Below are 26,843 nucleotides of genomic sequence, written 5' to 3' on the forward strand. Positions count from 1 at the left end.
ATCTTTTTAGAACAAAGGATATGTAGTCTAGTATATTATAGGTATCTACGAAATACATACAACATAACATTCTTGGCAGTCGTTACGGGTAGTCAGAAGCCAGTAAGTCTGACACCAGTCTAACCAAGGGGTACCGGGTTGCCCGGGTAACTGGGTTGAGGAGGTCAGATAGGCAGTCGCTTCTTGTAAAGCACTGGTACTCAGCTAAATCCGGTTAGACTGGAAGCCGACCCCAACATGGTTGGGAAAAAGGCTCGGAGGATGATACGAAATACATACAAAATACTAGACTAGACTGCACGGAAGCGAAGTACCTATTTGTTGTTACCTGGGATACTGGTACAGGATACATAATATTATCTTAAATTTCATAAGGCTAACTTTTTAATAAAAACTTTGAGTTCGGTATAGAATGAATTTATACCTTATTTATTCATGCCTAAGAAAAGAAAAAATATTTTCTTTTTTAGGGTTACTTTGACGTAGTTTATGCCTGTTGTCAGTCGATTCAGTTCCAATATTAATTCTTATAAGTACCAGTGGTAGTGATCCTTCTCGTCTCCGTTACATCGGTAGTTTGCCTCCGCCCGCGCCCTACGCCCTGCAGCCGCAACTCTGCATAGTTCACCGCTCTGCGCGCGCGCATCGATACTAACCGCACTAATCACGAGTTAACACCTATTGTTCACTTCACTCCAGTTTCACTTTTAGTTAGTAATCATTGATTTAGGGAATGATTCCTTTGATATGTAAGGTTGTTCGAAAATATAGCTAGTTTGAAAGACAAAGCGATCTTCTTTGTAGTGTAATTGGTTTTACTGTTGTGGTAAATATTGTACAGAAATATTTTATCAGATACCGTTAAAATAATGACGCGTCCTGAATGATATAATTTGGACCCAATCACACGACACCGGACACGCCTAATCTTTCCATCTTCAATGTAAACTTATGTTAGATTTAATCCCCGGATAGCAATATAGCATATCTATTAATTTTCCAGCAGGAGACTCGTAATAGCAGGAATTACTTGTTAATATTTAATTATACAAATGAGCCAATTTGTAGATGTCGTACTGAAGGATGTATAAACTGCTGGTTACCGATAAGACTGTAAAGTAATATTCGCAATCGTTAGAGGAAAGTTCTAGAAGTCAAATTACTAAGAAGTACCAACATAAACGTAAAGTACCCAAATTTGATACTAAAGTAAGAGACTATGCATAGTGATGCAATTTTCCACTTTAAAAGCCGTTCAATAGTTGTGTGAACGTCCAACGTCTTCATATAAAGGGTTCGCATTACAGGCCGCGCGTTGATGTCTTTTACAAGTGCGTCGACGCCTACGAGTGTCACTCGTGCGCAGCTCGCAATTGCAGCCATACCCCGACACTTAGGGCTGTCAATAACAGTTGCAGTCTTTCAACAGCTAATCAAGTCGGGCCTAGAGCAACCGGTTGTGGTCCGTTTACGGAACTCTGGTCGATTTCTCTGGTTTCCCATCAACGTCGAGGTGATATCGACCGGGAGACAATAAATCCGGTTCTGCTGCAGCGGGCGGGTTGCAATTAAACTAGTGTCGCGACGGGGTTCGCGGACCGTGCGAAAGTGAAGCACATGCGGAGGGGGGGGGGAGCGGCTTCGTCTGCGCACGCACACAGAGTACTCACAGCAGCGCCACCACCAGCCTTGTCTGAAAGCTCTCGGTAAGCTCATGTTGCTATATGTGCTACATTTGCGATTTTCTTTGTTTCTAGTGTTATTGCTAAATGTCCACTGTACCTCAAGTACGATTTTCAGTATTGGAGGTCAGTCAAAAAAAAAAAGGTGTAGTTTGATGATACGCCCAAGCCTGTGTTTACTTTAATGTTTAATAAGTTGAAGGACCAGGGTTTCTTGGTGAAGAAGGAGTCTATTGACCTAATATGTGAAGCTACATATAAATTCCTTGAACAGTGGTTAGATTAGTCTGTGGCTGGTGCGGGCCGGCGTGTGTGTCGGCGTGTGGGTGCTGCGAGTGCTCAGTCCGCGCGCGCCGGCCGACGCAGACGCACGCGCCGCTGCCGAGTGCCATGTCGCGCTAGGCGCGCCCCCATGGTGTACCCCGAGGCGTCCCGCTGGGGCGCGCCAGACGCCGCGCTCGCCCCCCTCTACGATGACGTCTACAGAGGTCAGCTGATATTTGCAACCTCACCTATTTTTAACACATTCCCACTGTGACTCCTACCAGACAAAGTGACTTTCTGCGATCGTAAAGTGCTCCAACAGCCTGATTTCTGCAACTCAGTCTGGCTTTGTTATTCCCGGTTTTCGCCTCAGACTGATTTATCAGATGATAATTGTTTGCTAGAACTCCTATTGTAGCGCAGTGAAATGAGGCATAACAATGCCGGTACACAAGTCTTGAAATTACAATCTCATAATCAGAATTCGCATTGAGCAATTTAACGTAACGAAACATCAGCGAAATGTATGGAATTGGCATGAGCTTTCGCAGAGGTACGTCACTGTCACTGTGAACTCCATTCTGTTTGTTGAAGTTCCTGCTCGTTTCTGATTGTCAGAAGTCACTTTGTCTAGCAAAATAATGTAAGCCTTACCCAGGGTCATTCTAAATGCGCAGGTCGATACATGTCATCGTTGTAGCCTCCAGCTCCGCTAAACTCCTTTGTGTAACCTGTGTCTGTAGGCAACCTGTCGCCGACCCGTGCCACTTGAACTTCGGTACAACCATTTACGACCCCTACGCGAGAATTTAATTATTAACTTGTTATTAATGTTTTAAATTCAGAACCGGTGCTTAACGACTCTTTTATTAGTTCTTCTTTTTCGTTTAACCCTAATCACATTTTACTTTTAGCGCGTTTTAACTTTGGAACATTTCAACCCCGGCTTTTCTTTGTTCAGTTGTGCTTGTTTAAAAAAGTTGTTTAAAAAATTCACACTTGGTGCGACTGGTCTGATGACTCAGTCGGCAGACATCTGTGACTTATCCATTATATTTACATTTGAATAGAGCCAGCTCATAATTGTAATGGTTATTTCATATTCGCCGCAGTGTTCGCAGTGAAGGGAGTGTTAAATACTTTGAATCCAGTTCAGTAAGTTTTGTATCAGAAATAATAACATATTCACTCTAGATATTTATTAAAATATTCACAGTCGATTTCGAAATGCTGAAAGCCTTTTTGCGACATTGCACGGAGTCGCACAATTACCTGTGTTACTCCTAACTTTATGAAGTAAAATGTTCCACCAAATCCTTTTATTCGCGTACAAGTTTATTCCACGCACGTTTCCTAATAAGATTGGTTTGCGTTATGTTTTTTGTTAAGATCTAGTTTCTCAATAAAATTATAATTTATCTTATATCCTCAGTTAATAAATAGAATAAGGTCACCTTGGTCTACTTTGATCTTTAAATTCAGAACATCAGGCTGGGTGCTCGCAATACTCATTATTGTAATATTTCGAGACAATTTGCAAGGTTGCCGCTACATGTCATAATGACATTACAGTAATTCTCTACAATATCGTGGCTGCGTAGGAGTATGATGTTCATATCGTGTGTCTACGCTCGGGTCGTGTCGAACGGTTGTTTTATTGATAATTGGGACCTACAGCTCATGTCGGTGCTTTAAAGCTCAATTAAACCTTGAAAATTGAACTGTCTTAAGGAAATTCAAATTGTGATTTTATAGTAGGTACCTATCTCGTTTACGATCGTCTATAAAGTTTCTATACGGAGATGGCGAGATGCAAGAAGGCCTATAACGCGAAGTACGAGATATTAAATGACCTGCCTTTCCAATCGGGCCACATCGCGTGATACATTGAGATATCTCGCGATTTCACGATCGCCCATCGCATGTGTGGCTTGCTGGTTTTTATGTCAATTATTAGTTTTAATTGGTCGTTTATATTAATATTTCGTCCCATGTGATTAGCGACTAAGTTGTTAATTGCGTGTTATATGAACTTATTTATGATTTTATTATAAATGCTCATCCTTTTAGACAGCATCTGTATAATAGAGAGGCGTTATATAGTGAAAATAATATCGTTGTTTTGATTAGAACTTTATATTAATAGTTGACGTAGGCTTGAGTGTTTGAGGTCGAATAATGTCTTTTTTAAGCTAAATGTAAATTTGAAACTTGTTCAAAATACTGCAATTTGCATAATGAAGCCCAGGGCGGCGAGATTTGTTCCCTACATTTACATTAATGTTTAACTTGTTGAACTTTAATATGAAAATGTTTTGTCCTTTAAAGGCCCTCGGACTTTTGAGAAAATAACAATTTTATCCTCTAATGTTTAGGTAATTTTTCGTGGTGTGGCATAAAATTTGCAATTCATATCATAGGCCTTTGTTATAAAAAAAACTGATTTTGCGTATTCAGTCTTCCTTAATTCTGTAATGCTCGGTTCAGCTGGAGATGTTGGACCGTTAGCGGCGTCTGCGCATGTGGGGGTCCCCACACGTTGCAACATGCACAGGACAGTCTCAGATGTAATCGGTATTATTCTAGAAACTGGCGCAAGTATAACAGCACTTTTTGAGCTTTATACGGACCGTCCTGGATTATGGAGCGGCCATATTTCTTTTCGGATATCCGTATATGTAAGTTTTGGAAATAATTTTAATGTCCGTTTTAAATTGTGTTATGTAAATATGCTTCTATTTTTGGCGACACTCCAATTAGGTAATATCATTATGTAACAAATTCTTCGTAGCAATACTGAAACAATATTATTTTTAAATAAAGAAATGAACATGGCTATATAATATACTGATATCAAAACAGACCAAGATTAAAGGTAGTAAGTAAGTTAAAGTTACAAACAATATAAATATCGTAAACAAACATTGCTCCTCTGCTTGGGAATTTCATAATTCGGTTAAAAACAAACTTTTATAAGTTCGTCTTTGTTTTTGACAAGTTGTCTTAAAGTTATCGTAGAAAGCCAGAACTTTCTATTACTGGAAACGAACTTCTTGAGCTAGGTTTAACCGTGGAAGTATAGAATCTTGATACTTTACAAGAGAAAGTGATAATAACTACACTTGATCTTACTTATCTCGAATGAGGTTAGTGTATCTATTCGTGCGGTTAAACACTCGTTAACTCCCTCCATTTTCGCAATTGTATCATTCAATTTCAATTGTAATACAAAATAAATACGTTTCAGTTAGTTTTGAGTGGAACTGAAATAGTCCTCGGTAGTTCGAAGCCATCGAATATAGAATAACAATCTATCTTATAGTTATTTTAAATTGAATCTAGGTATTATTTTTAATGAGAAAAACTTGATGTAATATCGAAACGTTTGGCGAATAAACTTGCTGTCATTTATTTATAGAATCTTTTCTTTGAAAACATTTTACTGTTTTTTTGTGCTGGTTTCTGAAAGGTTCTGTGTTCAGACTTTACAAGTAATCCCTCGTGCCTATATATCTGTAACTTTCCCCGATCCTTCCTGCGAACATCGCATTAAATTCCTTCGAAAAAATCCGGACCAACTCCATTATATTTGTCAAACTTTTTGTCAAGTCGTAAAGACGTAATTTAACTTATAATTACATTTAGGGACCAAGTATTTTGTACAAAAATACTTTCACCGAGCAGTTTGTAATACAGTGAACCAATTAAAGGAGGTCGAAGTCTGAAATGTTTGTGACGTCACTACGAACCTCTTTTCAGTTCCCTCTTGTCCGCTGTCAGGCTTAATCTTTTCCATTTTCTAAACTGAATGGGCTCCTTCCATCCATTGGTCTTGGGAAACTTTTTAATTTTTCCTTTCGCAGTGAACCAGTCAATTATTTGAAAGGATTTACGTCGAAAAGTTGCCTGTTTGTCTTAAAGTCTGTTTACAGAGATTTTGTTAAGTTTATGAGTGTCTTATTAATTGGTTTATTGAATGAACGGAAGGGTAATGTCAAAGGGGGAATTATTGCAATACTTGAATTTCTTTACGGTCAATTTGCTTAAATCAAGATGGATGTTTGTGCATCACAATCTTTAGAGATATCACAACTTACAGTTTTACACCTGTCTCCTAAACGATTTGCATATTGTTTCTACATCTATTTACATCCTTGTCAAGCACTAGAAAGGGAGGGATATTAGTTAAGCAAAATATATAAAGTTAAGCTAAAGATAATATTGTAAAGTGAACATTTGACCTTGTGGACGCGATCACGGAATAAGATAGAACCATACACAAAGGTCTTCATAAACCTTATCAGTTTTACTAAAAGAGCGTTTGTTTACACCTTATTAAGATCATTAATAAGATAACCCGCCGTATAAACACTTCCATTTAAGGTAAACGTCTCCATTATCGGCCTTGTGTGCCTTCAATAGGATGCTGAGTTATGATGCCAGTTATTGCGGTGCTTACCCTAATTTGTTTTACCTGTATTCATTTGGTTCGTAATTAATTTTACCTCGTTTTTGAGTATTGTTTTGTTTGTATCAGCTATTTATAGATCGGTAATTTCGTGTTGTTGTAGCGTCGAAATTAATTTTGTTTATTTTCATAACAATTGCTGTTTGCTGCGTATCTTTGTACCTATGTTTGGTTAATAATAAATTATGATAATAACGTTCTAAATATGAAAATTCCAGTCATAAACTGTGTCGTATTTTATACAGAGATACGTATAAAATGGCACACTTTTAGGTAATTTACAACTATTTATATTCTACATAGAATTTGATTTTAACTACAATATTCCAGCTTTATAAACTAAGTAAAATTTCAAACAGTTTATTGTCCAATATCCACGGATTTAATAGCTTTTCAGTGTAATAACTTTATTTTAGAATACCAGACCGCGTTTCAATTCAGTTACTCGACTATTTCAATTTTCGAAACATTCCCATGTCTTTCCGGTGCTTAATGAATATGTCTCATCCCCGGAGGACGGGGTTGACGAGAAAGGGTGGTCAATATGGCCTGAAATGTGTCAGTAGCTTTTGACGCTTTCTCTCGAAAACGGCTGGACATGTGTTGTTATTTTGACGTTTCTGTTGAAATAAGAGTTGAATATTTCTTTTACCTATTTTTGTAAAGGGTATCAGACTTCAAGATCTTTTTCAGTGTTTCTATACCAAATTATAATAGAAGCCTTCTCATGCTTTAGGTTTGAAAAAGTGCATGATTATGCAGCATTTCATCTTTTTTTTACAATTTTTTTTTCTTGTAATTTTCATAGTAGAATGAGCATGGGTTTACCTGGTCCTGAATACACCATTAGACATAACAATAATAACAATGCCACAAATACCGCAACTCACTTTTACTATTTTATTAATACCAAATTTTAATAGGTGCTCACAAATGTTTAAAATTCCAATAAAGTTCAGAGAACAACGGTCTCTCGATCAAATTAATCGAGTTTCGGTTTTGGATAGGTTAATCATTAGGGTTAGCTAAGCCAATTACGAAATGTGCTTAATAAACCTTTATGTGAGATAATTTTGTTATCATACTGGAATAAATAAGGTGTACGAACCTTAAACTTTAATCTACGTGCCTATCTTTAGCTGTTTATTTTCTATCTGAATTCGAAATGTAGAAATTTCGATTCGCACTCGTAACTTTATTCGCACAATTCAAGACTAAGTACAAACCTCAAGCGAGTCAGGAAAACAATAAAACAGTGGGACTGAGCCCATAAATTGAGTTTCGCGATAAACTATCTTACGATATCCACGACATGATACGCTGACTCACATATTAGGAATTCCTACGGCACGGGCATATAGAGTGCCGCCCACTAGTAATGCCTGAATATCGATGTGCTGGTCAACTATACTAGTGCGATTGCGATTTTAGGGTGACAAGGGCGTGGTAGGTTGTGTGTCTGTCGTATAAGTTACGCTATTGTGTTCCTTTAAGATTGAAATACGGCGGGGGTGACTTAGAAAAGAGGGACTAGTTCTTGTTATGGAATAGGATCGAAATAATTAGATCAGAGAAAACTCAAAATGAATAACGTAGTTCTGCGGTTTAATTATCTTTGGGCAAATCACTCGACCTTCAATATTTTAGTAGATCCTTTAGGAAAAATACGAAGACAAAAAAATCGCGCGACAAAATCGCAACCTGTAACAAAAGCCTTAACTAAACAATTCGATTAATTCCATCCACGCATCATACGATTATTTCGCATAATAATTCTGGGATTATTTCGGGTGTTAATGTACTAGTAACCCAGCGTTACTGTATACGATTCACGTTCGACCTCAGTCGACTTCCTTCGGTCCAGGATTAAAGCTTTAGAGTACACAGACTGCAAACTTTTAGTCGGCTAACATTTTGCTCGGGCTCATAAATCAGTATGAAGATGAATAGTAGTAGGTACGCACTTTACAAAGATGTGGTATTTAGCCTATCAGACCGACTGAAAACTGGGCTGTACGTAGAAGCAAATTCGCCCGAATATAAAAAAGGTTATTTTTTGTGCATTCAACTTGAAGGAATGCAATTAGAAAGTGGACTAATTGACCCCTTCAAAAGTGTGGTAGGCAAATTTTTACTAACCGTCGCGATCGGGTCAACTCTCGGCCGACTGTTTAATCTACAGTATGTACGCTCTTATAGTTCGGCCATTCAGAGAATGCGTTCCTGACACGTCGCGATTGAACTGACGACGTAACTTTGCAATGGCGTTGCAGTTACGATAAAAATATTTTTGCTGGTTGTTTACCGTTTTAACAATTGAGGAGCATTAAAACAACATTATTATATCAATAATCAATGAATGTTATAATTCAGTCAGTTCAATCGCGACGTGTCAGGAACGCATTCTCTGAATGGCCGAATTACACACATCAAAAGTGTCTAGGGATCAACATATATTTTTGCAATAACTTTTCTCCTGATTGATATTAATTAAAATTTTCTTTAAGGATTCATCAAATAAAGTGTTTTCGTTTGTCACAGTAACGATAAACCAAGTCACCTTTGCACTAATAAAGAAATTTGCCATTTTCCTAATAAAGGGATTTTTGACATTTGAAACACTAACACAAAAGTTCGAAAAAAAAGACTGAAATAACAGTTTTCTTTAAAAGTTTATTGGGTAACTTAAACAATTAATAATCCGTGTTTCTACCGCGAACACTAACAACACAAGAACATCGGTTTGGCATACTCAAAATGAGTTCATCCAAATCACGATGTGGAATGGCCGCCCATGTTCGTTGCAACAACAAAAAAAGGTCTTCTTGCGACTGGATACCCTCCATATTCGGCAGAGCTCTTCTCTGTAGCATATCCCATGCATGCTCAATCGGGTTCAAGTCTGGCGACTGAGCAGGCCAGGGCAGGACATTGATGTTAGCTGCCGCGAGAGTCTGTCTTACAACTCTTGCGGTGTGCGGTCGTGCATTATCATGCATTAACTGAAATAAGGGACCGATTTGCACTTGTAGAGGAACGATGACGTCTGATACAATCGTCTCAGCATAAATTTGAGCGTTGAGGTTGCTTCTGATCCAAATCAACTCAGTTCTTCCGCCGATCCAAATACCCGCCCATACCATGATGGTTCCACCACTATAAGGATGGACTTCCTGGCAGGATTTTAATCGCTGTTGGCGTCCAGGGGTTCTCCAGTGTCGTATACGTCTTGTATCCGGTCTCATACCAAAACGAGACTCATCAGAAAAGCACACGAAACGCCATTGTTCTTCTGCCCAATTTCTGTGTTCAAGAGCCCATTGATATCGAATCCTACGATTGTGCATTGCTATAGGTGGTACCCGTAGCGGTCTTCGGGAATGAAGGTTCACTTCATGCAAGCGGTTTCTGACTGTTTGGTCGCTAATTAAGTTCCCTGAAGAGTGATGAAGCCTCACGGCTAACATCATGGCGGTTATTGTTGGAGCTCTTCGAGTTAAGATTTGAATGTATCGGTCTTGTCTCCGTGTGGTGCAGCGATACCGTCCTCCATGGCGCTCAGCTACGGTACCAGTGCTTCGGTAACGTGTCCAAAGTCGACTGATAACACTCTGACTTGTATTCAGAGCTAAAGCCACAGTACGTTGCCGGGAACCAGCTTCTATCATTCCCACGGCTCTGAGCATTTCTTCCCTGCTTAAATGACGTCGCCGCTCCATAATAACGTTGGTTTTAATCAGTAGTAGGGAAACAGTAGCACTAATAATGTCTTCAATGCGTTGTATGTGTTTATAGGGAAAATATTGACAGCTGATTTTCATCTTTTACTCGAATTTGATTCACAGTTCCTGATTCAAATTATGAAATGCACCAAAAAGGATCCATATAAATTTATAAAATCATAAATTTATTACAAAGCCACATCTCAATCTCAAGAAATCCGCATAAAAATGCTTGATCCCTAGACACTTTTGATGTGTGTATAATATGGAGATGAACGGGTGTTGTAGTGTCAAGTTTTCGACTGCGAATTTGAATATGAATAAGCCGTTTTACGGTTTATGGCTGGTGGGTAAGAATAAGTAACATAAGCCACCCTGGGCGTCGTAAAGTTAGTACTACGAGGTTGCCAAGGGAATTGTAATTTAGGATTCGATGTGTCAATTCGGCGTTTTAAGAAAGGTCTTTGAGGATGTAGGAACGTTCTTTTGTTCTTGTTTTTATTGACAACTATTGCTAGGTTTGTAGCCTTGAAGCTTGTTTCAATTAAGTTCCCATGGCTATTGTTTAAAGTGCTGCAGTGGGCGTAAATACGTAGTTATATATTATAGGTAATGTGTTTATAAAAGAGGACCTATCTTTAACGAATTATTTTTTTGGCTGATATTTATAAAGTAATGTAATATGTTTCCTTGTTGTAAGATATAATATTCCTTCGATTTATTGACTGGTTACCCAAAATCACTAGTCGCAAATTGAAGTGTTGTCGTCTAATAGGTTCAAAAGCCCCTTGAGATTACTGGTTAAGTCATTGTTAGCTACAATATACTAACAAGGTCGAAGTAAACTGTATTGTGTGATACAGATTGGACTTCAACCTTTAGCCGAATCAGCCTTAATGAATAAACAATAGGTACATACCTGAGAAAAACAAAACACAGTTGTTCGAGTGACAATCATTTTCTATAAATGAAAAAATTTTGAAAACCAAGAATTATTTTCTGCTTGTTTTTGTTTCACATTTGTTTTTAGAACTATCGATCGATTAATAAAATACTTTGTTTAGACTTATTAAAAAGACGGTCTTATTCGAGTCTAATTAGACTGATACTAAAATTCGCTCAAACCGGCCAGGTTTCCGGCCCCTTCTGTATTTGACCATACTTGAAGAGACTTTAGACTTTTTTATGTTTGTAATTCGCGGAAATTCCAAGAACTGTTACTTTTATTAAAACATATATACAAAAATAACTCAAACTGCAATGATGTTGTGTACTTTACCACAAAATTATTTTATAAAATACACTTGAAACCTGTGGAATACTCTTTTAATTATTTCTACATAACTCAGGTTACGAGAGAAGCCAGTGAAAAAGATTAAAACGTAATGTTATTTGTAGATCTTATTTAATTAAAAGTATTTATATCGGGTGTGTCGTTCACAATCACATTAAATCATATCGCATATACTTTATGATATTCTATGGCAAATTGTAAAAAAAATAACCTAATCCATTCAGTGGTTTAACCACAGGAGTCATTTTTCGTTTTTATAATTTACAACATCATGTGTAAAGCAGAGATAAAGTTTTAAAGGAGTATCGAATGTTTTGATCAGTTGACAGCTGTCAGTTTTCAAGGGAGAATTTCAGTTGTTTGTAATGACTGACTTTTATATGGTGTTCTAATTTTAGCACATTTTTATTCCATTTAATTTGTTTGAAAAAAACATTTTTTTTTTATTTTTACGTATTTTTCTTTTATCTTTGTGTTAATCGACATATATTAACCAGTATATTAACGCATTTCATTTAATGTGATTATGAACGGCACACCGATATATATATTTTATTTATTAAATCTGACTGGAAAGTAACTACAATTAATCGAAACGAGTGCTCAAGATCTATGAAAAACTCCAGCTACTTACTTTTGATATCATGTTTGATTTTTGCGAGAAATATTCTCTGCAATGGCTCGGATGCGAAAAATTGTGGCAAGACTTGGGAGAGACCTATGTAATTTTTAGTGTTATTTGATATGTATATTTGTTTTTGATATAGGTATTCAGCAACGAAGTCAACATCCTCTGTTCATAGTATGTACATTGCGATATTACTATCCAAAGAAAAGTTAAACATAGCAATAGCTTAAGGAAAACGACTCCAAAACTGTTCGTAGTCATGTATTTAAACCGCTTACAATTGTGCCAACATCATTACACATCAGACCGTACTTCCATGATTATACTTAGGTATAATTACGTTCACAAGCACATGAGCTCGCCATATTATTGGCACTTTATATGCCAACGGAATTAGGACTTTATGGTCTGTTTTTTAAAGTTCAATATTTGTTTTTTATGTCGGATTGATCAGGCTTTTAAGTGATATTAAAACTAGTTCCATCGGTGGTTTTGTATGGATTTATAATGTAGCTGTAAGCTAGGCTTAACGTTCAGCTGAGGTTTATACTGGAATATGTGAGTTAACATTGTTCCACCATTAAACGTTGTGTTTGCTAACGATTAAAAGAGGGCGGAGGTGAGGTCATAACTTTGGGCGAATTAACATCAAAGTGAGACAAAGTTCATTGACGAGTAAATAAAGTAAGATTAAGTACAAATTAAGAGAACAGAATCTGTGTTTTCATGTCTTAGCCTATTTGTAGCTCATTTTGCTTAGTTAGGTAGTATAGTGAGATTTTTGTGGTGTTAATAAATGGTTTTTCATATTAATTGGCAACTGGTAACATTGAATGTATCCAATATCATTGCAATTTCTCATAAAATTACTGAAATTCTATTAGAATTGAACAGCGTGGCTTACCTGTAAATATTTAATTCCCATATTCATGACAATACATTATTGTAAGCCAATATTGATACAAGCTCGCCCATAGCCTAGCGTGCTCCAGAAATGTCAAACTTTGACATTTCATTGACGTTCCCTTTTCAAATTATTTTGTGTAGAAAATGTTGGTTTTGGCCGCCATTTGCTGATGAAAACTAAACATGACAACGAATTGTGAGGATATTTTTGCATGATGATTAATTTGTAAATGAGAACGAAACATTAGTGGATTTCCCTGGATAGATAGAGGAACTGCAGCATATTTGGAATACTGCAGGTAACTTGGAATACTTCGATATCTAAATATATATAAACGCCATCTGAGTTTTTATGCCGTAAACATAACGTCAAACGATACAGAAAGCCATACAGCATTAAAAACAGGACGCTATCTTGACATTTCGGCTACCAGCCCCCAGCGAACGAGAAGCCTGATTTGAAAACTTTTTCGGTAAGAATGCAATCAGTGGTAATCATTTGCTGTAATACTCTAAATCTTTATTGTAATTATTTTAATTGCGGAGTGACCTTGTTAGTTTAAGATATTACTATGATTTTGTGAATATTTCTAGAATTAAAAATTTGACATGCAACTTTAAGTTAAGTTGGCGTGTTGTTAATTTGGAATACCGTGTTTTTTTTGCTTTTCAGTTTTTTGGGAGTCGGTTTTATTTTTTTGTAAAAGTTTCTTTTTTTGTAAAGAGCCAATGACTATAAAACATTTAGAATTCTATTAGTTTCTAAGAAAAAGTGTTAGCAATTTTCAAAGAAAAAAAAATGAATATAATTTGGAATACTATATTCCAAATTATCTGCACCCTAAGTCAAATCACGTTTTTGGAGTATTTTTAGTTTGATAGGCATTTTGATAATATATCTGGTATTTTTTATATTTGATTGTTCTCATTATTAAAGTTTAATATTTTGACAATAATTTAATGTATTTTTTATTGAGCTATCCCGTTTCTCCTTCAATTTATTTTCAAAAAACAAACTGGTATTCCAAATATGCTTCACTTCCTCTACTTACGACATGTGACGAGTATTGAAGAGCTAATTCCCACGGCTAACGTCGTGCTCTTTTCTACAAGAACCGTGTATTTTCAGGCGTCCAATAATGTAAGTTTGTAAATGTGTTTTTATTTTAAAATATGGTTTTGTTGATAAATGCACACACGATGCTTCAACGCAGCACAGTATTGACGTAATAATAAATTAGTTGGAAATCTCAATTGGTCGTGATCTGCACAAAAAGTACATTCTACTTTATAAAGACCCCTTATTTACAAAGGTGCTACTATAGTTCGGCCATTCAGAGAATGCGTTCCTGACACGTCGCGATTGAACTGACGACGTAACTTTGCAATGGCGTTGCAGTTACGATAAAAATATTTTTGCTGGTTGTTTACCGTTTTAACAATTGAGGAGCATTAAAACAACATTATTATATCAATAATCAATGAATGTAGTTACGTCGTCAGTTCAATCGCGACGTGTCAGGAACGCATTCTCTGAATGGCCGAACTATAATTTAATATTTCAGTTTACGTTAAGTTATTTCACCTCAATCTGACGTCAAACTAGTGACGTATTTATGAGAGTTGGTGAACTTACGTCAAAGTTTGATACGTTAAATGGCAATTTAAATTAACGTCAGATGTTAAGTGGAATAGACGTAAACCGCACAAAGTGATATCAATAATAGAACTATTAGGTTTCAATTTAATTGCAACTGTTTTTTAATTGACATTGCTGGATTGTTTGAGACAGTTCTGTTATATCACTTACCAATGTAGGTATGTACTTAATGTGAATTCTGGATAAGCGAATTTAGTTACAATTCGTTGCTCTTGCAGTCAAAATCACTTTATAAGAATTTCGTGTAATTTAGCACCTATATTTTTCAAGTTTTTAATTAAAATATAGTTAAGCTTATTCCTCAATCTTGTTAAGTCTAACTACTTTTATGAAGTAACCAATCATGAAACTTGACAATATAATACAATTTTATCAACGCATCAAAAATAATAATCAAGTCACAGCACAACCCTTGAAGGTTTTTATTTGAATGATTGAACAACGTTTATTTATTTTAAACACGATCCAGTCATTTGCATCGTCAATGTTCTCGTAAACGATATTTATGTCTGCAATGAGCGTTTACTTTATTTCATTCAAGTAGGATTAAAGCTGCGAAAATTAAATATTAAAATTGCACAATGTTTAAATCAAATTAATTTTGCATTTTTATAATTTTTGATTTGATTATTTCTTTGTGTAACTTAAACATGACCATCATCATTTTGAAAAGTTATAAAAATTTGTCTGATACACTTGTCTATTGAAAAAAAAATAAACTAGAAAAAAGTTGCACCTCCTTAAATCCGATCTCCTTTCGAATCCTCAGCCACAAACTAACAGTACACCCACACGACCGTATTTTTTTAATAACAAAAAAAACACCATCCGTCAGTAAGTCCAGTTAAATAATAAGAACCGCGATGTCGGTATGATTGGATGAATATAATTATTTATTTATTGATGTCGTAAAGTGATTAACTCGGAGTTAAATATACATAATGAACGGTCGACTAATACTTTCAAATGATCGCTGATCGCCGTTTGTTTTCTTGAGAACTTTTGTGTCTGGGATGGGATCATCGATTTTTAACCTACTTATCAAAAAGAGGTGGTTCTCAATCCGTATGTTTTTATTTTTACAAGTTTGAACATTAAGCTGTACTTAAATGGCAACATTGCTTTGCATAAACAAATTACTTATGGTAATTAAAAAAAAATATGTAAAAATCTTTATCTGGGGCATACTATACAAACAATTATATCCACATCGGTCTTTCTTAACTAACCAACACATCAAAACCGTCTCAAAGTTCACTCTCTGTGTCAAAATGTGTCCAAACTGTCCCTGTCCGTTCACGCTTCTATTCCTGTGTGTCTGTGCTCCGACAGACGGACGGACCAATTTGTATTATATATACATGCAGATAGGAATGCCTTCCTGCCTTTGATATAGCTTACGTTGTATGCGAAAATCTCAATGTGTTGCTGGTGGTCGTCTGTTTGTAGATCGAATGATGTCCTAAGGACTTCATGAATGTAGATTGTAGGGAAATGTCTCTCGAAGAATTAATTCGTTTATTTACTTGCTTGGACGCACTAATCTCAGTTACGGTTGAATATTTTTAAAAATCTTTCAGTGTTCGATAGCTCATTTATGGAGAAAGGGGACTTTTTAACTGGCAGAAAAATGTAGGGACACATCTCACAATATACAAACATAGCACATGCTTCTAGTACATAGAATTAGGTCATTTACCCACGAAACAATTCCCCATACATACCATTAACTATACAAAGCTATATATGTATTAGACAATCACAGTAATAGTACCTAATACACGTAGAACCAACAGTATTGAATTCTGGTGAATGCCACAAACCGCACGGGATGGCTTTTCATAATTGATTAGGTTTAATTTATACAAATGGCATACTATAAGGTTAAATTGATTTAGTCATGAAACTATTATGAGCATTTGAATCGCTAATGTAATGTAGTAAATAATATGAGTGTTATGAAAGATTGCTAATTGATATTTAGTATGTCCCTAATGTGATACTCGACACCTATATGAGTAAGTTTCAGGCGTTAATTTATCTCGTTCGATTCAGAATGGGATAAAACAGCTTTTGGAAAATGTAACAGTATTAATAGTATTTAACAGTTAGGTAGGTAAATAATCATAATTATTGTGGTGCTAAAGTGTAAAACAACAACCAGCTGGTCTCGTTCGACAATATTTCTCGTAAAATAGATTGTCATTCTCATTCATTAAAGTTCTCATTAATCCCGTCTGCCCTTTGACTAACATTCAATGAATGTAAACGTAGTATAATAGGTCTGATAAGTTAATAGTCGCCATTATAAGTTATTAATGAAATTGCCTTTTAATTTGCAACAATCGGTAATAGATATTTAACGTTTTCTTCAACCCAAAGAACTTCAGCAGTTAGCATTAATTATGCTACTTTATTAGTTTGCCATCACAAAACTTATCGAACAGACAGAATACCAAACTACTTTCGAGTGTGGGCGAGAAGCTACTACCAACATAAACAGATCCTCGGCAAAATACTGAACTGAATGAAAACCTCAAAGTTTTGAAACTTTTTTCGCAATCAGCGCCAAAATGATATGCCAAGATTTTCTGGTCTTTATTTCACTCATTATCCATGCAAATTACATTTAAAATTTAATATAACATTTAAAATATGATTTTTAACTATCCGTTTTTGGTAGTTCGGAAGTTAAAAAGCTTATGTAATGTTTATGGTGTTGTACCCATAAATTGTGGGATATATTCGGAGTGTAATGAATATGTCGATTTATGGTATAGTCCGGTAATAATGTATTTATGTCGGAATTAATGGGCGTCGTTACGTTTTGGCGAATTTGTTTATATTATATGGAATCACGTGTATCGCAAAGGTTTTTGACATCGGTTCGTTCGCCTGTTTATGGCTCTCTGCGTAATGTATGGTATGACTAATCTAATCATTCTAGTCGGGTTTTTATTCGGCGTAGTGGCTTAAGACGTGGGTAGGGTAAACTGGGTACGGTTGTGCCAGGGTACGGTAGTGACAGTCGCAATTGTAACGAAACTATACGTAATACGGGGGAGGGTGTGAGGGAGAAAGACGTGGCTCACAAGCCTAAACACGTTCCCCAATATTGCGTTAGCCAGCGCAGGACGTTAACGTAAGCAGGAGCCCACATTGCTTTTCAACAATCAAAAGTAAGTATTTTTGTTCGATTTCTTTTCCTAATTACTGTTATTTTTATACATAAAGATTATCTTGTTATTTTTTTCTTTAAATGTTGAACATTAACATTTAATTACAAGTGATTTCATTTTACGTAAAGTATTTGGCAAGATCATGGCGATTTTTTGTTTTCAAAATGATGCGTTGGGTACGGTTGTGACAATTTTTTTGGGTACGGTTGTGTCGAATATCTATACATATAATAAATCTCATATTATTATTTTTTGCTTTTAGATGTCCAGAATACGTTTGTGGAAGACCGAAAGAGTGCAGTGTGATATCAAAAAATATAAAGATGAAGAAGTGAAGCAAGGGATTTCGTACGTGTAGCTCAAGCTACAAACCTTTCTACAGCTACAAGTTTTAACACAGTAAATGTTTTTTGTTGATTGTTAAAACTATGTTTGTAAGCTTATTATGTTAAACATTTCTACAATAAAAGATATTATAGACCATTTTGATATATGTTTATGCATGTCACAACCGCCCTTGGTATGTGGCCGGTTGTGACACTTTCCCATTTTTTTTTTTTATCGATCTTATGGGTAAACCATAGTATTAAGGAACAATATATTAGTGTTTTTACGTACACAAATGTCTAAATTGCGATACAAGTTCCTTTTCTGCGAGCTAATTAGTAAAATAACAAAATTATTGGTGATCAAACGAAAATTGGCACAACTGTACCCAGTCTACCCTAATTCACGAAACTATCTTTGTAATAAAATTGTTCGAGTGTAGTCTACGTAAATACAGAGTAAAAAAACTTGTCTATTATTCACTGTTTTCTGAGTATGCTCATCAACAATTATTGAGGCTCTCTTTAACTAAAAAAAAACCCAGAGTTATTTGCTTCTGCATATTTATTTTAATATATCTCATACGGCAAAATATATCCACTTATTTTCAATAATCAAAAAGTTCCCCTTTTAAACACCCGTTCTCTATTCTCGAACGCGCCTTAAACTTTGAATTTGGAACCTTTAACTTTTTTATCTGGGTCATGCAAGGGTCAATTTTATTGGACGGATTCAGCCTGACCTTTCGACCTTTAAAGTTTGTATCCTAATGTTTATTATTTACGATATCTATCTATATTAATGCGATTCTCGTTCTGAAGTGTGACGTTTGATATGTGAATAATAATTGTCTCACAGAGTGTGAAATGCGAGGGGAACGTGTGAGTTGTAGGAAAGTGTAGATAGATATACCAGTAATCAGTTATCCTTGTAAATGAATATTGTTTTTTCCCTGAAACTTTTTTTAAAAGAACCTAAGCGAAAGACTCAAGACTCCGGTATAAACAAAAAAAAAAATTTGAAAAAAAGCGATTATAAGGATATGATCTGTCTGAATCAAATATTCGATAACCTCCGAAATACACTAAGAATATTTCATAAAAACCTGTAGTTACCGGATTCCCGGAATACCTCGGGTTTCCGTTTTATTATCATAAGTTGTGGCTTTGATCCTGCTCCAATAGTCATACAAAGGAAGTTGGAAGGACGTCATTAAGAAATCACGAACTCTTGTCAGTTTCAGGTGAAGCATAAACTGTAATTTTTATATTCTAAACTAGTTTCCGACAGCGATTTCACCTGATCAGCTGACCATTATGATCTATAAGCTACATTAATACCAAGTTTCAACGCGTTCAACGGTTTACGCGTGAAGAAGTAACAAACATACCTACATACATGGGCGTAGCCAGCTTTGGGCTCAGGGTGGGGCAGCAGTCAACCTATCCCCCGGAGGAGGGCGGGGGCCCTCCGCTTTTTTGTATCTTGAGCCATTTCTTTATTATTTATCAAAAAACTAAAAGTTACAGATTTTAATTTAATGAGATTTTTGTGACTGCATTCTCTTTACTAATTTCTGAATTTTTGGTACAGTACTACTCAAAGCTAAACGCATGTCGGCAGTTGTTTAGATAAGCAATGCAAAGAAAGAAGTTTCCTAAATCGCGAGCGAAGCGAGCGCGAAATTTTAATCGGACTTAAACCTAATATTGCATAAAATTTAGCCTAAACGTACTTAACTTTTTGTTTGTTAACAAATGCAAAAATAAGGGCAAATAATTTCTGCATACGCGAGCGAAGGTAGCGCGAAATTTTTATCGGACTTAAACCAAATATTACGTAAAATTTAGCTCAAACGTACTTAACTTTTTATTTGTTGACAAATACAAAAATAATATAGTTTCTGAATACGCGAGCGAAGGGAGCGCGAAATTTTAATTATTTTTTAAGACTCAAAACCAAAAACTACGTAAAATGTCGCCCAAATTTTAATATACATTTTCATGAATGGGGGGACTAGGTATGACACACCCGATATACGTCCATACGAAAACCCCCTCGCTCGCATAGATAAGTCGATAAAAATAAAGTTAGATAACGTATAGCAACGTCGCGCAGCTAAGCTTCGCGGACCACTTCGCGGAATGCCTCCAGGGACCGCCAGTGGTCCGCGGACCACCGGTTAAGAACCACTGTGCTAAACGATCGTTCTATTGTACAGGTCGTACATGGCTGGGCAAGCAAAATAGCCAGCGCGGTTTTTACACTAGGATAAAATTGCATTTAAAAAATTTTGATCGCATCTACCAGTTCCATCTCCTTCAATGCATTATTTTTTGGGTTAGATGGACGGCTCGGCTCGCTACGCCACATAGCACCTATTCTTTTAGGGAATACGGCTCGCTTTCAAATAATGCGCGCACCGCGCACGTTCGGGAACTCGAGAGCGCATTTTGTTTTGATCGCGCTCTTTTCAAAGTCGACATTTTTTTTGTGCAATTACTTACGGATAGTACATATGATTGTTGATATTGTTAGTTAGAGTTAGTAAAAAAATATTGTTTAATCAGACACCTTATAGGTCAGAGCCAGGGCCCAGGGTGGGGCAAGTGCCCCAGCTTGCCCCAGTGTGGCTACGCCCATGCCTACATACAAAAGTTGGTCTCATATAGATAGATACTATACGTGTGATTTCAAATTGCAACTACCCAAGATATCATCTATTCGATACAGCGAGAGCCTCTCGTCAATATTTGTCAATTTGATACTATTTACAAATGGAATCGATAAAAACAAATTCAGTACTTCTCTCCACAGTTTATGTACCCCAAGTTAATGTAGGTCAGGGTCTTACGTAGGTATTGCTTCGTCACTACGCTTCGCCCAGTCAATAGTCAATTGCGGTCCTGTCGACGCCTGTATTCCCTTAAGAACCTCACTCAATTGTTCTATCGACCATACATGTAGGTGCAATGTGTAGAAGGCAGGTCAACTTACACGAATTTGTCTTTTACCAATCGAATATTAACCATCCTCTAAATGTGATAAGGTTGAAAGTCTATTGAAAAAATTTTGACAGATTGAGATAATTTGATGCGCCGTCTGTACCTATATTCATATGCAGAATAGCAAGTCCGGTCTACAGACTATACAAAACAGTGTATATCTTCCAAAATCTTCCGGCTCGGAATTTTCTGAAACAAACAATGTTAAAGTGAAAAGTTTGTTTAATAAATTAACGAGTTGACCTTTCTGCGTAATAATCTATGGCAGCCCACTTTACTGTCTGAGAACGCAGATTTATCGGTGCACAGATTTAATCTGCACGTTAGCGAAATGACTTGCGAAAAATATGATGCTTTCATAATGAAAAAAACGTGTTAAAAATCCCATATGGGCTTTCAACGCATTGTTTGGAACTTGTTCATTAAATTCACACGAACTTTCTAGAATGTTTGGAATATATTGTCGTGTGAACGGAATGAGAGGCGTTTTCTCGGTAATTGTTGGGTGATATGAAACGTTCGTCAATTATGGTTGGTACGGTAGGTATTCACTGGTCTGTGGTCGCTTTGATTGATTTATCCAACGGTAGTGTAGCTAGCAGTTAATGACAGCTTCAGAATCAATACTATTGACCGGTGCACGTAACAAAGGGCTCGTGGCTAAGTGGCTACGTTCATTCAGCCACCCAACCACTGTCAGTGTAACATTTATCACTGTTTATCATGGGTTCGGTTGTTTGTTGTTTACTCATTAAACCCCTTTGAACTTCAATGAGCACGTAAAGCCGTGACTGCGAATATTTTTATCAGCTGTCATGGTAGCTTCAGCATGACTAATTATTGCCGTGTTCTTCAAACAATAGATAGGTAAAACATTAGAAATACTAAATGTTCGGATAGTGATTTGACTTGAATATTTGTGTTTTGAATTTAAATCATTCCGCACTATTAGTTTTGGTAGACAGTCGGTCATATGAACTTCAATGTTCATGTTTCAGTTCTGTTTGCAACTGAGCTAAATTGACTTGAGAAACTAGCTTCATGAGGCACTAATCTACATGTATGACTATATTCTTGGACTAGGTTTGAAACATAATATGCAATATGCATAATGTCAATATACTTTTCACATGCATTCTCAATATTATCCTATCTCCACAGGTAAAACTTAAAAATATCACGTGGAACAACCTGCCATTCTAAAAAGTCCAATAAAAATAAAATAAAACAAAATAGAAATGACTTCAATACCGACTGGAACGTTCGCTTTAATGAACGAACAATTTTCCTTGAAATGACATCGATATTGGCACAATAAACGTTCACTCGTTCATTCGTTCACTATGGTCATGTAAAGCTAGATAAATAGCGGGCATTGGTGCAATCTCCCTTGCGGATCCTCGCGGAGTGTTGTGTTTAGTCTGTGGAAGCAAGGTACGGACCACAAGCTTTCATTTAGCGTTTACAACAAAATGTCTATATTAAACGAAGCTGGTTAGCGATCAATGTTTTTTCAATCATGTTTGTATATGTACAGAAATAGATAGAGTTTTATTAACGTTTCGATCGGTTTATATAGTTAGTTTGTATTTTTATTTTTACGCTCTGTTGCATTTCTCTTTCGCTACTGAAAAAGGAAAACTACTGTATAGTTTATTCAATATACTTTTGCTGAGAAGCTTCTTAACAAGTTTGTAAGAGCTATGATCGTAATAAGTAAGTAAAAACGCTAGAAAAAGCACGAATAAGAAAGTTTCTTTTATGCAGGAGACGTTGAAGAGTCCCTTCACACAGCTCCCTTAACTGACGTCTTCACAAGTTTCTGTTGAATCTTTATCTTTTTACCTTTGAATATTTATTTCAAAAAGATTCCTTTAAAATCATTTCCTTTCTGTAAATACGTTCTAAGAACGTATAAGTCCTTTCCACTGTGTTGGTTTTCTGGTAAAGACTCTTATGGAGTCTTCAGGATTACATTGAAATATATCTGGTAAAAGTAGTGAATAGATAAAATTCTGAGAGGATAAGATTTCTCAACAGAACCATCAATTTATTTTAGGCAAATGCACAAAGTTAGAAGACAATGATTAAGTACATATCTTAATCACTTTGAACACCCCTAAATGTGTCGCTTCACATGACGTGAACACAGTGACACACTAATGTCTCCATAAGTAATAATCGATACCCAGGATACGTATGTATGTTAATGTTAGCTTTACGACGGAATAGTTACAGCCTTTGGTTCATGCGACGCCAACAAAGCCATTAGCTAAGTAAGTACTATACTTACTAAATATTTATGATGGACTATCACGATGAAAAATAACTCTCAATTTCAATATCAGCATGATTGGCATAATATTAAAGTTCAAAATACAGTCACTTTTCATTCAAAAGAAGCAGGCATTACGAGTCATTTCGCAATATTTGCACCATTTTTCACTCCGGCACTCGTTTCATAATGAAACTCCGAATCTGTCTGTGTCTTGAAATGTCTTTAAAATTGCCTTCTCCCGGAAATATGGCTGCCGTTCTAAAGGGGAAAAATCCTGTGAAATCGTAACGGATGGACAACAGACTGACAGAGAGCCCTCGCTACCGTCGCTTTTCAGAAACAGTCCGCTCATTGTGAGATAATAATGTCTACAGGGAAAGCCTCGGACCACTGAGTGCTTTAATTTTTACTTCTGTTTGTACACTCATTACGTGAAATAAGAGACTGCTTTGTTCTGCTAGTTGTGTTACTGAAATGGGTAACATTTGCACTAGTGTTTTTGTATGAGGCAGTCTGGTTCAATGTAAGAGTGAAAACAACTGCATTAAATGTTTGTTTAAAGTATGTTTTTCCAGACAATGTTACAGTATATTATACAATATTACCTTTTAATTTTTTCGAAAGTATCAAACTATCTCAAAGTTATTGTAAACTAAAAATCCCAATAACACTGGCCCGCATCACTTCTAGAACTCAAAGATCGGAAGCCGCGCTCGCCATGAAGTGGAGTTTAAAACTTATGTATTGCTCGTTCAAAAGTAATAATTATTCCGAGCGAATACTCGCGGATTTGACGTTCGCAACTGATGAATTTTATACGAGCGATTCATAAATTAAACTCGACCGCGATTTGCATATTTCCTCCGTCACAAAGCGAGTAGGAAACCAAACTCATTCATTTATGTAACAATGCAGCCCTTAAATATAAAAAATAATATTTTAAAGCACATAAAAGAATACGAAGCATTGGAGATTGAAAACTCTATGGAAGTCTATCTACAATAGAAAAAAAAACCTTTATTTACGAAGAACATCATTTAAAAATTTGTAAACATTTTCAGAAAATTAGATCCTTTTGTTCAGTTAATGGTTTGGTTCTCCGCTGCATCAAGTCATAGCATGAAATGACACTATCGGATATTCTGGTCCTAGCCTTTACGAGTTTATCTGAGCTATAACGCAGCTGGTTTACTGGCGGTGCTGCTCTCCGCAGACCACTTAATGGACAATCATCGGGGATAACGCCATAATCACCTTGCGAGACAGCCGGATGACACGGATTACTGATAACGAACATAATTTGCTTTGCATTCGCACGAACACTTCTACATAATACACTCATGATTCCTCACAGTATTAAATCTTAATACGTTGAAGTAACTGGACTCGAGGATAACTAGAAACCCTATTAGCCGAACCCGTTTAATGAAGACTTCTCATTTGACGTCTGATACTCCGTAGGCGTGCAAATAGTTGTATTTCTACCTTATCCAGGCGTTATTAAAGCCATAACCATTACGCAGGAAGCCAACGGAAATATGAATAAAGCCAGGCTTTTACAAATAAATTGCTTGCACTGATTGTGGGGAAAATGGCGAGACAAATTGGATGTCTTATTTAAAACGGGAAATGCTTGATGCTTTGACATTAGGGGCTTACGCGAAAACGATTTTTGCTTTAACGACAGTTAAGTGTGTAGGTTTCTGTGTGTTTTGATCTTAACGTCGTGTTTGGAGTTTTTAAGGGGAGGGCTTACAACCTCGATTTGACGTTAGACCTTCCTGGCACTTCTCATACACGACTTGTTGCACCTGGGGGAAAAATAACACCTTCAACTTATATGCTACGAAAATTTTCGCACCATAATCTGAAAATAATACTTCTTCCTTATCATTTCCTCATAATATGCGGAACTGGAATATAGAATAACTTAGCTAATCCTTACACAAACAATCTGATTAAGTCCTAACATTTCGTCGTTTGGCAACAGCTGACGGAGTCCTATCAACAGTGAACGTGGTGGAAGCGCTGCAGGAGTTCTGGCAGGTGAAGGCGGCACGAGGCGGGGGCGCGGGCAGCGGGGGCGGCGCGCTCGTCATCTACGAGTCCGTGCCCGCCGCGCATCCCCCCTACGTGTGCTACGTCACGCTGCCTGGAGGAGCTTGCTTTGGCAGTTTTCAGGTATCACATGAAGTTTAGAAATCAGATGTGGAAGGTTAAAGGTTTCAAGTCTGATGTGGAAAGATTAGAGGTGTCCGCATGTTGCCCTACTTTCGGCCGGTTGTCCATAATAATTTATTGGCATTCCATTTGTCAAACACCAGTTAATCAGACAGCTTTATCATAATCAAGGACCTTGAAAGGATTTGATTTGTATTACAACAGCTCAATATTTCTGCAGGTTTCAATAATGTTTATTATTGTTGTTAGACTTGATCCTCGTAAAGTTTTCTCAAGTTAACGTGTGAATTTGTTACACTCCATCCTAATTTGTACAGAATTGTCCGACAAAAGCGGAGGCGCGTCGCAGCGCTGCGAAGATCGCGCTGATGAACAGCGTGTTCAACGAGCACGAGTCGCGGCGCATCTCCGAGCACTTCATCGAGAAGGCCGTGGCCGAGGCGCGCGCCTCCTTCGCGGGCGACGCCGCCGCGCACCACCAGGACCCCAGCGCTGGCATCGCTGCCTTCAGGTACATACACAACACACCCCTCAACTACACACAAGTCACCAGGTTCCGTTCATTAGCCCCCCAGTCTATGCAAAATCACATTGTCTTAAGATCCATTGTTACACGCAACGACTGAATGATTAAAGCCGGAATTGAACAAGAATTATTCTTTTATCTGCCTGTCCGAGACCCGTCCAACTCTCAAGACAAAGAAACCACGGAGAGCGCTTTCTTTTCATTGTTAGTATTACAGGCTGTACGTGTATGAACTAGTTTTTCGCTATTGTTGCTGGATATTGTAGGTAATGTTATATTTTGTGTCAGGTTTATGCTGGAAGCGAACAAGGGGCGGACGATGCTGGAGTTCCAGGAGCTGATGACGGTGTTCCAGTTGCTGCACTGGAACGGATCGCTGCGCGCGATGCGCGAGCGGCAGTGCTCGCGGCAGGAGGTGGTGGCGCACTACTCGGCGCGCGCGCTGGACGACGCCATGCGCGAGCAGATGGCGCGCGAGTGGGCGGCGCGCGAGCGCGACGCGGCGGCGGCGGGCGGCGGCGTGCTGCGCGCCGAGCTGGCGCGAGCTGAGCGCGAGCTGCGCGCCGCGCGGCTGGCGGCGCGCGAGCTGCGCTTCCCCAAGGAGAAGCGCGACATCCTGCACCTGGCCGCCCGTCTGGCGCCGCCGCAGCAGCAACAGTGATCTCATCGCGTCCTCGCCACACTCACACTTTTGTTATTTAAGTATAGGTATATAGTCTAAGA

General features: G+C 37.2%; 1 protein-coding gene across 1 annotated transcript; it reads left to right on the forward strand.

Annotated features, from left to right (window-relative positions):
* The first annotated feature begins 1,994 nt into the window (after positions 1-1,994).
* Positions 1,995-26,843, forward strand: LOC124633625 (protein limb expression 1 homolog). Its single transcript, XM_047168909.1, has 4 exons — positions 1,995-2,170; positions 25,404-25,594; positions 25,912-26,105; positions 26,409-26,843. The coding sequence occupies exons 1-4, from the start codon at positions 2,095-2,097 to the stop codon at positions 26,779-26,781; spliced, it is 834 nt and encodes a 277-aa protein (XP_047024865.1). The 5' UTR covers positions 1,995-2,094; the 3' UTR covers positions 26,782-26,843.

This window comes from Helicoverpa zea, chromosome 1 (assembly GCF_022581195.2).
Source record: "Helicoverpa zea isolate HzStark_Cry1AcR chromosome 1, ilHelZeax1.1, whole genome shotgun sequence".
NCBI classification, from domain to species: Eukaryota; Metazoa; Arthropoda; class Insecta; order Lepidoptera; family Noctuidae; genus Helicoverpa; species Helicoverpa zea.